The sequence below is a fragment of the Epinephelus lanceolatus genome, chromosome 9, assembly GCF_041903045.1.
Source record: "Epinephelus lanceolatus isolate andai-2023 chromosome 9, ASM4190304v1, whole genome shotgun sequence".
Classification (NCBI taxonomy): Eukaryota; Metazoa; Chordata; class Actinopteri; order Perciformes; family Serranidae; genus Epinephelus; species Epinephelus lanceolatus.
Window position 1 is genome coordinate 25,179,702 of NC_135742.1, and position 13,975 is coordinate 25,193,676.

A 13,975-nucleotide genomic window follows, 5' to 3' on the forward strand; every position below is an offset into this window, starting at 1 on the left:
AATTATATAAGGATATATAGCCGCCAGCAGCTTGACCTTTATGTTTATTCTTCATTGCTCTTTGACATTTCAGAAATGGGGGAATGTGATGGAGGTTTCACACTTGTTTGATGGTTTCCAGTAAGAGAAGAGATTTTATACACTTTGTGTTTCCAGAGTCAAACTATAAGAAAACACCTGGAGCTTTGAGGAGCCTGCAGTGCAGCAGACAAGGCTGTGGACTGGCCTGGGCAATTTACTTCAGCAGCCGCAGTGTGGTTATTAATCTACAACAGGTGAAATGATTAATCAGTTGTTTTCAAATGAGTATATTCCTGTTTTCAGTCCTCTCTAATCGTGAACTTAATATCTCTGGGGTTTCAGTTGCTGGTTGGACAAAACAAGCAGTTTTAGGGAAAGAAACTGTGATGTTCATTTTGTGACATTTTATATACTCAACAATTAATTGACTAATATAGACAGTAGTTGCAGCCTTACAACCAGCAATCAAACATGAGCAACCCTATTTAATTTGTCAACAGGGTTACAATCAACAGTTATTTTCATTAATGATTATTTCTGCATTATTTCCTTAAGTAATTGATCAATTATTTGATTTACAAAATGTCATAAATGTCATAAGAACCATTTCCACAGCCAAAGCTGATGCCTTCAAACTATTGTTTTTGATCGACCAACAGTCCCAAACCCCCAAATTTACTATTGTAAATATAAGTATCATAGTGGGCATAAAAACCCAGCAAATAGTCACATTCATGAAGTCAGAATCGGTGAATTTCTACACTCAAAAAAATTGTATAATTTATTTAACAGGTCTCTAATTTCAGAATAATTTCCACGGGAGTGTCCTGGAAATAACTATATACCATAAAACTACAATTAAACTTGTAGTCCCTTTTACTAGGCCCGTGTGGCTACTCATTTTGACAAATGAACGCCTGTCTCAATTAGACACCTGGACTGGTTGCCAAGCAGTTCTTTTATTTAATAGAAGCTCTTCGGATGCATAAACCCGGATGCTGGAGGCTACCTAAAATGATGTGTCCATTCCTTGATTACCCTGTAAGTTATTCATATTCCTTTAGTCCGTAAGCATCCTCAGATCAAAAGAATCAAAAGGGTTTTTCATAGAAATTAATCCAAGATGTGAGTATTGTTTTAGCAAGATAAAGTGGAGTTGTGTCGGTATGCCGGGTGTCGTAACTCACTTTCACTCTAATGCTGTCTGCTGTAGAAATCAAATGAATGATTATAACTGACATTATTATCATTATTATCTGAAGCCTTATTTTTGTACGAGTAATATTCATACTTGTTTAAATAAACAATTTGATTGTATTTCCTGATCTTTGCTGAGAGAGAGTTTTGTGTGAAAGAAATTAAAGGCCTGTCCCAAATATAGGCCTGTTGATTCCAGTGATGTAAGCAAATAATAGCCCAAAATTTTAAGGTAATTTGGTACTGATTATGGGGTAACTGCTACTTTAAACCAGGGAGTCAGTATGCCAGCTGAAGATGTAAAAAAAAAAAAGAAAAAAAGAAAAAAAGAAATATATGAACAAGCAAAAACACATTTCAGCATTCATAAATTTAATAGTTCATAAAGAATAAAAATTCCAATAATAAATACATATATATTTGTTTTCATTTGTTTTTTGTATTTACCTTTCATTTATCTTGTTTTTTTTTTTAATTAATTTGTTGATTATGATTTCCAGGGTATCACTGACTGGTAAAATGACGCATCTCCAAAAATAATTTAATCTCTTATCAAAAAATTGACCAATTAACTTTCTACCAAGTGACGTATGGATGAATCACCTCGTTTCAGCTCTGACAGTGAGCACAAAACACAGCGGCTTTAGGACCCAGATCCTACAGCGGAAGGAGGAACGCCTCACTGTTACCACCATCATCATCATCCTCCTCCAGCCTCCACCGCTATGATGCTGCATCTCATCCCTCCAGCTGTAATAATGTGTTTAAGTGTGATAGTGAACGGACAATCCGAGGACTCCAAACTGACCGACAGACCTTATGTTGTTTTACAGAAACAGAATTTAGGTAAGACTTGATGTCAGACTGTGGACACTGATGATGAAGGCCTGTCAGAGGCAGTGATGCTGAAAGAAAGGCTCCTCTGAGGTCTTTGTACACCCCAAATTTATCTTTCTGTCTTTATTCTACAGTGGCAACAACTTCCTAATGACATGAGTGGTTTAAAACCAGTAATGCCAGTTAATCCAGCATCTTAGACAGCCTGTTTATCTGTTGTTATTGTCAGTGATCGGCTTGTTGTTGTCCTCGCAGTCACGCTGGGGAGTGTCCTCGCAGTGCTGCTGGTGCTCATGATCATCATGGCTGTCTGTGTCTACAAACCGCTGTCTCGGCGGTGAACGTGGCCCCAAACTGTGAGGAGATAAAGACCAAGAGACAGACCTGCTGTCGGCCCAGTGCAACGAGCACCGAGCAGCTGTGCGCTGGTGCCACAACAACCACCACCACCGTTCCGAGCTGTGGCACCACAGCTAGCTGCCAACACCCACACTGCACAATGAGATACTACCTTTGGTTTCACTTCTCATGAAATCAAGTTGTTGAAGAGTCACTGTATGTTTGGATGCATCAGACTATTACACCTGTTTTAATATGCTGTATTCTCTTTTTTTTTAATTTTTAAATGACTACTCCCAATACTCTGTGCTTTTAGATATACTACATGTGCCATAGTTTATTTATTTTTATTTATTAATGTGGACTACACATTTTATTAAGTAAATGCAGTAATTAGATGCAGTTTATTTACTTTTATGGCACTTATTGAAGGGAAATTTGGTCTATACGCCTGGACTTTTGCAGCCATTAAATGAATCTGAGTTGTCATTGCTTACAGTGGCATGCAAAAGTTGGGCACTCCTGGTCACAGTTTCTTTTAATGTGAATAGTTAAGTGATTAGAAGATATACTGATCTCCAAAAGGCACAAACCTAAAGCTGGAACATGCTAGATTATTATTTTTGTTTTGTACAATTTTAGAGTGAAAAGGGGGAAAGGAGCACCATGCAAAAGTCTGGGCACTCCACATTGAGCTCTCAGACAGCTAATTGGCTTGTCAGCACTCTGGCTTCTTCACAGTAACCATTAGGAAAGGCAAGGTGGTTCAAATTTCAAAGCTTTAGAAATATTCAGACTCCTGAAACCTTTTCCTGTCACTCAGCAGCCATGGGCTCCTCTAAACAGCTGCCCAACACTCTGAAAACTAAAATAATTGATGCCCACAAAGCAGGAGAAGGTTATAAGACCATCGCAAAGCGTTTCGAGGTACCTGTGTCCTCAGTCCGCAATATAATTAAGAAATGGCAGTTAACAGGAAGTATAGAGGTCAAGTTTAGGTCTGGACGACCAAGTAAACTTTCCAAAAGAGCTACTCGTAGGATTGCTAGAAAGGCACATCAGAATCCTTGTTTGACCGCAAAAGACTTGCAGAAAGATTTAGCAGACTCTGGAGTGGTGGTGCACTGTTCTACTGTGCAGCGCTACCTGCACAAATATGACTTTAATGGAAGACTCATAAGAAGAAAAAACAAGACACATAAGTCAGCATCAGAAGATTGCAAAGGAACATCTGAACAAGTCGTATGCATTTTGGAAGCAAGTCCTGTGAAGTGATAATATTAAAATATAAATTTTTGGATGCACTGAGCAACGGATCGATCATGCTTTGGGCTTGTGTTGCAGCCAGCAGCAGGGGGAACATTTCACAGGTAGAGGGAAAAATGGATTCAGTTAAATTCCAGCAAATTGTGGAGGCAAACATCACAGCATCTGTAAAAAAAGCTGAAGATGAAGAGAGGACAATGATCCTGAACACATCTCAATCCACAATGGACTAATATATAGGAAATGTGCTAATAGGAAATGGAGTTATGCAACCATAAAACTGTCAACTGTGTGATTACAAAGTGAGAAGGCTTCTGTGCAGATTAAACCAAGCGATACAAGAAATAACTCAGATTGTCTCCCTTAAATGTCACAATCTGCTCAACCTCCTGAAATAAAACTGAGTCTGGATCATCATTTTGTTCTGTGACTGATTAGTCAGATGATGAAGATGAAGGAGATCCTGCTCTGTAACTGATTTATGACGAAGATGCTGTAATTATGAACTGCCAACAGAGAACTAGGCTGATTGTACTAAAACTAATGCACAATAAAATCAGATAGAGGCAGTCATCAGTATATCAATTTACTCTTCATTAAAATTTAGACAGTAACATCTGCTAGGTCTGCACAATTAATCAAAATAGTATAAAAATCTCAATATGGGGTGTTCTCAATAAATGAGGTGATCAGCTGTGTTTTGTGAATAAAGCACATGAACAAAGTCAGGTTCAGTCCTCATGGAAATAAAGTGCTTTTATTTTAGAAACAACATTTTGAAATTGACACATTTTCTTAAAATTTTAACATATTAAAAAAAAAAACCAACCTTGCAGCTGGAACGGTGCATTACAAAGACCTGCATTAAATTAACAAAGCTAGCCTTTTTAAAGTTGACTGTTCAGCAGTTTGGAAAACTTGATCGTTACACAATAAGTAGTTCTTCAGCCTCTGAAAGTGAGACGCAGCTACGCAGAGACCTTTGATAAGTGGTTGGTAGTCAGTGAAGTCAAGTATAGTGGTTAATGCATGTTACTCAGCATCACCCTGGCACAACTGAAACCTCTTCACTGTGTTTTTAAGTTACAAAATTAAAAAAAAAAAAAAAAAAAAAAAAAAAAATCTGTTCAAAAGTTTTAGTCTAAGTGGCACCACATAAAATCTTCTCCACCTCTTGTCCCCACCCAGCGTTGACAGAGCAAAGCAATCCCTTGGCACATGCTGATGAAACTAATCCTACATATGGCGGACATGCTTGATCGTAAGAGTCTGTGCTGTCTTTTCTTCTGCTCAGAGGTCAAGAGTTGTTCGTGGCTACAAAAGGCTGACAGACTGCCTTTAGGAATCTGAATAATCTCCGCAGCATCGGTTTGTGTGACTGCATTTAAATGGCATGACGGCTGTAAATCCACAGACAGACTGGACTCTGCTACTGCGTTTCTGAACTGAGGTGACGATGCTCGAAGTTGCTTATTGACAGTTAATAAAAATACGTCCTGTCTCACCATGAAATATGAGAAAATGTTCCATAAAAAAAAAATCCATCCAGGAAAGTTAACCCCCCCATGTTGCAGCAAATATACTACGTTACCATGCAGCTGATTTAAGGTCTACCCATCTGTAGAGTGTACATTCACAAAGTACAAGAAAGTGGACTTATGAACCTATGACTCAATTAACTCAGTGTTCTGAATTAATATTGATATGGCAGATATGCATGAGTGATATTATTTTGCACCAGAAAACATTTACCAGGCTACAATTTCTGATAGATTCACAAATTCCAAAGTGAAGGGAAAATGTGTAAAACTGGAACCCTGAGACGTCCGTTATTCAGTGAGCCCATGGTCCTTAACAAAATGACTGTAGGAAGACTTTGCAGTGAAATCACTCAAATATGTCCCTTTAGGTCCACAGCACTGGTGGCTTTCTATGGTGCTAGGCTCATTCTACCCATCTAAAAAAAAGTATAACTGAGGCAAAATGTACCAAGACTACAACAACAAAAGAAAGAAAATAAAACAAAAACAACAGTGCTCTGGACCTTAAAGGTAATTTTGCTATTTGTCAACCTGGTCCCCATTCTCCCGTTTGTGTCTATGTGACCAGTGGGAAAAACATCTTGCTCAATACTGGACCAGTTTCAAAAACTGTTGCTCCATTAGTCACTGAGATACAAACCATAAGCAAACAGGGCTCAGGTTTAAAAATATCAAAGTTTCCCTTCCACATTTGAGTTGTCGCACTGTATGAAGTCACCTTGAGTAGTCATTCTGTTCATAGGACCTTAATTACACTGATTTGACCCCACTCTGAACAACAATGTGATCAACACACGTGGGTTGCTGCTGCTGTGATTGATTTGGATAGAAAATAAATAAAAAGGTAGAACCGACCCAAAATTATCTGAAAGAGTCAATGAACTAAGCTTGAGGATGGAGACACACTATGCTGAGATAGAAATATATATAAACAAGTATGCTTTTACCAAAAATACCTTTTGGAAAATATCGGATGGCGAGAGTCTGATATTGCCTGTGCAAGAATGATCTGCTATAGAAAGAAATCTGCGGTTGCATAGATGACTAGAGTGGTTAGGAAGGAAAACTTGAGGTGTGGTGGTTGCTTCTGGATCTGGAAAAAGTTGTATTATTATTTCCCTCTTATTCCTTTTACTTCTCAGTGAGAGATAGCTGCAAGATCCTCTCCAGCTCCTCCTCCTCCTGCTTCCTCAACCTGTCCTCTTCCTCCTGGGCCCGTGCAGAGAGCTCCATGGCCAGGCGGAGCTCTGAGTCGGGGCTTGAGGCAGAGGGGGAGCTGACAGAGCTGGGGGTGTCTCCGTATTCCACTAGCACCCCCTCTGGGATACTCCTAGAATGACATTATGGAGAGAAAGTGAGATCCAGCTCTGTTCTGTGACTTGACACAGACAAGAGGTGAACAGATATATCATCTAATTCCCTGTAGGACATGCACATAGCAACGCAGTTCCTTTTACCACATGCCATTATGTAATTCCACCTGTGTTCCTACCTGTCACTCTGGCTACTGGGCATTACATCAGTAAATTCCCCATCAGCGTCTTCCCAAATCCCCTCCTGCAACAACACAAGCATCCGAACATTTAAAGGATGCACCAAGTTGCAAGGACAGCAAGGGAAGATGCAAGAACAGATCTGTGTGTGTTGAGATTTTGCAAGAGAGCTGAATGATGGTTGTTCTGACCTGGCCCGGCACTCTGCGAGACTCCAGCAGACTCTGATGGATGGCGTACTGCAAAAGCTCCTCGTCGTTGTTGGACATGGGTGTGTGTCTGCTGCCTCCTCTGCGGTGGTAACTGGCGGGCACTTCAAACACTGAAGGACACACTTGAAACACAGGCAGTGCTGGACGGACAAAAACCAGAAGAAAAGCGGTTTAGGAATCACAAATATGTAAATATCTTTAAATACTGTCACATTCAGGACTTAAAGTGGCTGCATTCTTACCTGCAGCTTCTTCATCTTCTCCTGAGGATGTTGGTGTGGCTGCTGGCGTTGCTGCTGGCGTTGCTGCTGGCGTTGATTTCGCCTCCTCTTCTGTACTACATTTATTGACATTACCAAATGTAATCCTGGCATTCAGCACATGAAACAGGGGAATCTCTGCAACAAAGGAAGACTCAACAGATTAGATACAAAAACAGACTTCAGGGCGGGAATGGGACTAGAGACTAGTGCTGTGCCTCAATTTGGATCCTGCTGTTAGCACACTGTGTACACTTTGTTCACCGGAGAAACCGCAACTGCTGCAGCTTCCTCAGCCACCATTTTTAAAAGTTTGGTGGTCCCTCCCGCAGCTGCTACGTAGCCAAGATGGCAACCATTGAGGGTGAGATGTGTCCAGCGTTCCACACTCAACTTTTTGACCATTATGAGTACACCACCCCGGTACTTACACAGCACCGCATTTGCAAAACTTGTTGATCTGAACACATTACGCATTCAAAAACGCAAGTGTCTGTACAGAAGAATGCAAATTGGGACACGTGTCCTTCCTTAAAGTGTAGTTTCTATTCAACTTGGTAGGAAAGTCATTTACCTATTTTAACAGGGAACCCAGGGGGAAACTTCAGAGTTACAAAGTCCCGTAGCCGTGCAAAATGGGAACTGGTCCGAGCCATGAGGTCAATAATGGGGGTCACCTGCTCCACCAGGGACAGAGGATGTTCCTCACTCATCCACAGTGTACCTTTGAACCTACGTGAGACAAGATTAATGCAAAATGCTGTTCAAATATGCACACTACTTAATTTATTGATGTAGCTAACACAAGGCAGTGGGAAAAAAGTATGATGTCTCTGTGGCCATAAAGTTTCTTACTTCTGTGTTCGAATGCTTAGTTCAATGGGTCGGCCGATGTCTCTGTTCCCCAGGTCAAAGTCAGGATCAAAGTATTCCTCAGGAGTTATGGCAGTGGGATTGGTGGCAGTTGCATACTCAAGAGTCAGGTCCTATAAAGTCGAGCACTCATATCAAATCAGCTACCAACAGAACACACAACTTTAATGCAATAAATGAAAGCATGTCTTACCCCTTGTGCACTTATGTGCTGCTCCACAGTCCCAAGCAGAGACTCCAAGATGTTCCTTTCACCTTTGAACAAAGTTGAACTTCAGTACTCTTGTTCAGTTTCCGGAAAATGTAGCTTTGATATTCTTTTGGACAAAAACTATCATTTACATTATATATGCACATGCTGAAAATATACACAGCGAAGAAGAGAATATATGAGGAATATTTTCCACCTACTTTTTATCCGGGCTTTCTCTTCATCTGTAAGATGTTCTGTCCTTGTCCTGATTACCACATTTACATTGTTCACACTGAAAACCTGAGGAAAATACCAGAATCTAACGTCAGGATCTATTATGAATGGACTCCACAGTTTTAAGTGGCACTACTCTTTAGTTGTAATTAAAAGAAAAGGTATAAAACTGAACCTTTGCTTCAAATCCATTGACGACTTCAGTTTTGTCAGCTCTCCAGCCCCAAATCCCGGACTTGTTCCTGAGAGAAAGAAAAAAAAAGACAGCCGTAACTTCTGGAAACTCCGTCATCACTACAGGTATAATCCACCATCATCCTTTAGTGTGGTATACCTTTTACAACACAACGAATACAATACAACACAAACTATAGATACGAGATATTTTAAGTAGCCTGTCAGTGGATTTAAATCATTTGCACTTATCCGTGATTGTTCTCTCATTTTTGAGGCTTTAGCATGTTGCAGTTGAATTTTGTTCATAAATAAGATATGTTCCTCATGGCCTCAGTTAACTATTCTAAGATGTTCTCTCATCAACATGTTGAGCAGGAGAAGCTTAATAACATTACAGATGCTTCGGTTCCATTCAGCTGCTCTAACAAGCAGCTGAGCCACAATACAGAGGAACACGGCGGAGGCTGCAGTGCTGAACACCTATACGCAATCCAGCCATCACAAATGTCACTAGTTACACCTGTGTTTGTCAAAGCAGCCACTGTAAGAAGGGCCTATTATTCCTGACTACTATAATCACGGTTGTGTGTCGACTGTCGCCTGTGTTTGAGGACGTTATGTAGGTGAAGAGTAGCGAGACAATAAAAAGACAATATGTTGCCTCAAGCTAATTGCACGATGTATAACTAACACGCCTATTTAAATTTGCTCACATTATAATTACCTATTGTAAGTTGTTAGTTTGTAGGGCTACACAACACGCTCACTTAAAAGTAAGCGTGGACGTTCAGACAACCGTTGATTGAATAAGTCAGTGTAAATATTGCATGTTAGGCAATGAGATGGCAGAATGATACTGGAAATATCGTAATAAGCCTAATGGTATCACTGTTTACACAACAACCTCACTGCCATGAGATGTAAACTCTGATAAAAAACTGTCAATGTGGAGTCTGTTCTTGGCTTGTCAGAGGAAGTTATATCTATGTACATAATGCTGTCATGACACCTGAATTTTAAAGTTATACTATGCAGGATTTTCAGAAAAAAAAATGACAATGTATAGACTCATACAGAGGTAAACCCTCTCAATCATCACTTATGACCCACTATAAGTGTGTGGTTTCTGCAGAGACTGCCCTCTGCCTGTATTTTTTTCTTATTTTCTGTGTTTTGGACATTTATATGCATGCACCCCCACAGCACTCAGGTGAGGTCAGGGCTTTATAAAAGGTAGTGACAAGGTGTCGGATGGTAAGCAGCAGGCATCCAAGAGGCAGAGTGCAGAAAAAACACAAATATAGTTAAGTGAAAGGACAAACAAGAGTGACTCTGGGGTTGGCGTTTACTTTCACTTTCACTAGCGAGTGTGTTTACAAACAGAAACCAACAATCTTGCATGGTACACCTTTAAACTTTGATACAATACTAATATAAAAAACGAAACTTGAAACCTCTTTTGATATCACGGTAAAAAGAAAAAACACCCTTGGCACTCAAAATAAGAGATACTTTAATACTATCAAGTGTATAATTAACAGAGACTGTATCTTTTAAACGTGGTATTACAGAAGGATTGATACTTTTGATAACCCTTAGATGTATTTATGTTGTGAGAAAACAGAAAAAGATGTGACTCCTACCTCTCAAAAGCAATATCCTTGGTGTCCAAGTAGGTGTTGACAATAGGAGTGGTTAACCTTTTGGCAACTTCCTGTTCGGCTGGCTGCATTGACTCGAGCGTGACGTCCTCCATTTCTTGAGATATGTTGAAGCGTTCAGTGTCCACTACTTCATCGTCGTGGTTCACCTCCATCAACTCTGCACATGAATCTGTAAAAAGAAACCAGGGTTAGACTTCAATCATTTAGTAGAAGTCAAAGAGAGAACTGTTTGTGTGTGTGGGAGAGTGAAAGCACACACCATCTCCTCTGAAGATGTAGCTTCTGCGCCCCCTGATCCAAGTCATGTTTTCAAAGCCTAGGAGAGTGGCATCCACTCGCAGGCTGGCGCCACTTTTCCAAATGCGGCAAACATCACTTGGACAGACCCGGGACAGAAGAGGGACTGTGAAGCAACAGCATATGAATGTCCCACACATGGAAAACAGCGTCACTCATTACTAAACCAAAACAAATGCTTCCCCCACCAAGAGGCTGGTATGTAGTTTTTCCTGTATGACCTGATGAAACCTCTAAGATGGCCAAGATTACGGTAAGTGTTTTGTGTGGATATTTAATTGCAGAGTGCAGCATTCAAAAACACTTGTAGATACTTTATTCTTTTGCGTACACAGTGCTGATAACCACACTGTGCTACATGAAAAGGTTGCTATGCAAACACAGTCTACTTTACTTACACACACACACACACTCACACACACACAAAAGAACTTACTCCAACTGGTGAATTCCCACTTCATTTCCATATAGAAGTCTGGTGACTGCAGATGAAATCATAGACAGAGCAGTTATATCCTTTGCTGGTAAATGTTTCCAGGCACACGTACAGACGGATGAAATGACAACGGGAAAATGTATAAAGTAAAACCTCTCGGATCTTTGACAGCAGCTCAGGCACTCCTCCCAGAGCAGTGGAGGCTTTGAGGTAGTCTCTGCGTTGAAGCACTAACTGAACCATCTCTGGATCTCCGGTGCTGACTGCCTCCTGTAGCACTACACAGAGACAGACAAGTACTGTATAAACAAACCACTAAACCTTTTAAGGTAACAGCATCTGTTCCCCAGGAGTAGCAACTATCCATTAAAAAACCTCAACAATGACAGTAATAACCAAGGAAAGTGAGAATGTTCCAGAGGAGTGGATATATTGACTTTTACCAGAAACCCCATTAACAGCAGACAGTGTGTAGGTTAATGTGAGAAGGGCTCTAAGTGATCAGACAACCCACAGATCATCAAAAAGCATATATACAAGACAAGTGATGGAAACAGTCCTGATATAACAGCGTTATTTCTCTGTTATGTAGACAGTTTTATAACTAACCTGTCCAATTCATGCTGTTTTCTTTAGTCACTGAAGCACCGTGTCTCAGAAGGACTCTTACGGATTCCAGGTGCCCAAGCGACACAGCCAGGTGCAGAGGTGTCCGACCTCTGGGATCCACAGCCTCAATGTCATTCTGAGAAAATCAAGGAGAGACCAACACATTAGTGAGACTGAATACAGCAGTATTGACATGACAACCTGTGACATTAACAAAGAAGCATGCTGGCCTTGTAATATTTCTTCACTTATAACCAAGGGCCTTCATATTATACCTCATAGAGGCATTTTACAGCTTTAAATTGAGGTCATCACTTGTAATGATATAGACCTGCAGTAATCAGCGCACTGACGAGACTGAGCATCATGTCTGGTCCCATACTGTATGAGTCATGAGGAAAATGTGTTATTGATCGGCACTGCTGGGTACTGGTGACAATTATAGAGACTGGATCATAGCAATTATATTTCTAACTGAGATGATTTACTGCGAGGAAACACACAGCAAGATTAGACATACTTTTGATAAATTAGTGATATTTAGAGATAACTTGTTAGATTAGTCATCGGCATGTTTGACAGGAATGATGCTGTGGAGATGATAAGACATAATCACCACTCTAAACTCGTTATAATAATAAAAATAGCACAATGCATGACAGTCTGTGAACTGTCAGGTAATACACCACAAATGAATGCATGTATTTGGCAAAGCAGATCCTATGTTATCATATGTAGTGTGATAGTGTTTTTGAGTAACCCAGTGAATTGGGTTAGTAGCTTAAATTAACAGCTAGAAACAGGCTTTTAATTTGTAGTTGAATGCATTTATTAAAGTAAACTTTTAAACCTGTTGATCGGTGAAGCTATGTCCTCATACACATTTCAAACGTTATCTGTGTGCAGCACAGCGGAGCATCTGTCAACACGACTGGCCTACTTTTACTGGGTGGCTACGGATGATTTAACAGCTCAGTCCTGGCTTCATCTTGCTAGCAAGCATTGGTGTGAAGGTCTAAAACGATTTCCCGTGTTTCACCAACCTGTGGTAACGTTATTTGTTCCTCCAGCGTCCTGTAGTCATTCTCCCACACTGCGGCATGCAGGGGAAACTTCCCTCGGAGGTCTTCGCTAACGTTAGCCGTGGACATCTTCCTCTTTATGGAGCCGCTCAGTGCAACGTTAGCCTGCTTCTAATAATTACAGCCATGGGGAAAACTGCGAAGGCCACACGCTAGTTATGACAAAATTCACGATGTATATGAGCCATGCCCTTAATATGTGACAAAAACAACGTCGAAATATCGAAACCGGTGTCCAACTTTTCACCAAGCCTTCCTCTAAATAAAAACTTTTGAACAAGGAAGTGCCAGGAGCAGTGCTCAATAATGACAGGGGTGTCCTACATAGAAATGGACTCACTGTCTACTTAATACAGTCAAATTAAAACAACTTTCCTTACCTTTTACAAACGGAACTCAATTTAAGTGTAAAAACAATCATTCCGTTGGTAAATACACGACATAAACATGATTTTTAAAGAAACGCATCGCCTTTTAAAAATAATAGTCACTTCCATTTGGGCGGAACCATTCAACATGTCCGCATGGGGGTGGCCAAACATTCAACCAAAAGTATTTACGTCATTCCGTGTCACACTTTTATGCATTAGATACGTTAAATAACTGAAATTAACGCATTATTGTCCAGCAAAAATACCACGGCAATTATTGTAAATGTTGCGTTCAGACAGTAAATTGATATCACGCCTATAGGGTCGAAATGAGATCGTCGCCTTTACGTTACAGCGAGGGGGAGGGATTGAGAGGTTGAAAATCTGAGACTTTACCGCCAGCGTACACAGGTAATAGCCATAGGTAATAGCACATAACCTGTGGCGGGTTGCTCTATTAAAGGAATAGTTCGGATTTTTTTGAAGTGGGGTTGGACGGGGTACTTATCCATAGTCAGTGCATCACCTTCAACAGTTGTCAGTCAGTACACCCTCAGTTTGGAGAAGCAGGCTGGAATTTCGACAAGAAAGCTAAGCGTACCGTTGTAGATGGGGGGCCAGCAACAAAACATAGTTTAACTTAGCCACCTAAAAAAAGTCCCACCAAAATAAAAATATATTATATATTTTGAACCTCTTTATTTTATAGGCCAACGGAAATTTTTTTTTATCACAAATGCAAATGGACTAAAATGATGCCACATATACAGCAGCTGTCATGAAGGGGAAAATTAGCAACAGAGATAAAAATTGTTTATGTACCAGGCTGCACACGTATATTTCTGCTGTAAAGTTGGGAATGTTAACTTGCCG

General features: G+C 40.3%; 1 protein-coding gene and 1 long non-coding RNA gene across 2 annotated transcripts; one reads left to right on the plus strand and one right to left on the minus strand.

The window, feature by feature from the left end:
• The first annotated feature begins 1,886 nt into the window (after positions 1-1,886).
• On the plus strand, positions 1,887-4,077 carry LOC117252818 (uncharacterized). The gene is made up of 2 exons (XR_004501343.2): positions 1,887-2,064; positions 2,311-4,077. It is a non-coding gene; the product is annotated as an uncharacterized LOC117252818 (long non-coding RNA).
• On the minus strand, positions 3,773-13,526 carry ankrd13a (ankyrin repeat domain 13A). The gene is made up of 16 exons (XM_033620018.2): positions 13,112-13,526; positions 12,693-12,867; positions 11,650-11,785; positions 11,194-11,318; positions 11,041-11,086; positions 10,567-10,710; positions 10,287-10,476; positions 8,642-8,708; positions 8,451-8,532; positions 8,233-8,294; positions 8,022-8,152; positions 7,741-7,898; positions 7,149-7,304; positions 6,886-7,046; positions 6,694-6,758; positions 3,773-6,531 (listed from the first exon to the last, which is right to left on the minus strand). Exons 2-16 carry the CDS (start codon positions 12,798-12,800, stop codon positions 6,333-6,335), a joined length of 1,830 nt encoding a protein of 609 aa, XP_033475909.1. The 5' UTR covers positions 12,801-12,867; positions 13,112-13,526; the 3' UTR covers positions 3,773-6,332.
• Between the last annotated feature and the right edge of the window lie 449 nt (positions 13,527-13,975).

Bases quoted from the DNA above. Each gene is read 5' to 3' on its own strand.
- ankrd13a (XM_033620018.2), bottom strand. From the start codon at position 12,800: ATGTCCACGGCTAACGTTAGCGAAGACCTCCGAGGGAAGTTTCCCCTG. The intron at 11,786-12,692 runs GTTGGTGAAACA...TGATTTTCTCAG, and splicing joins AACAAATAACGTTACCACAG to AATGACATTGAGGCTGTGGA. The intron at 7,305-7,740 runs GTAAATGACTTT...CCTTTGTTGCAG, and splicing joins TGGGTTCCCTGTTAAAATAG to AGATTCCCCTGTTTCATGTG.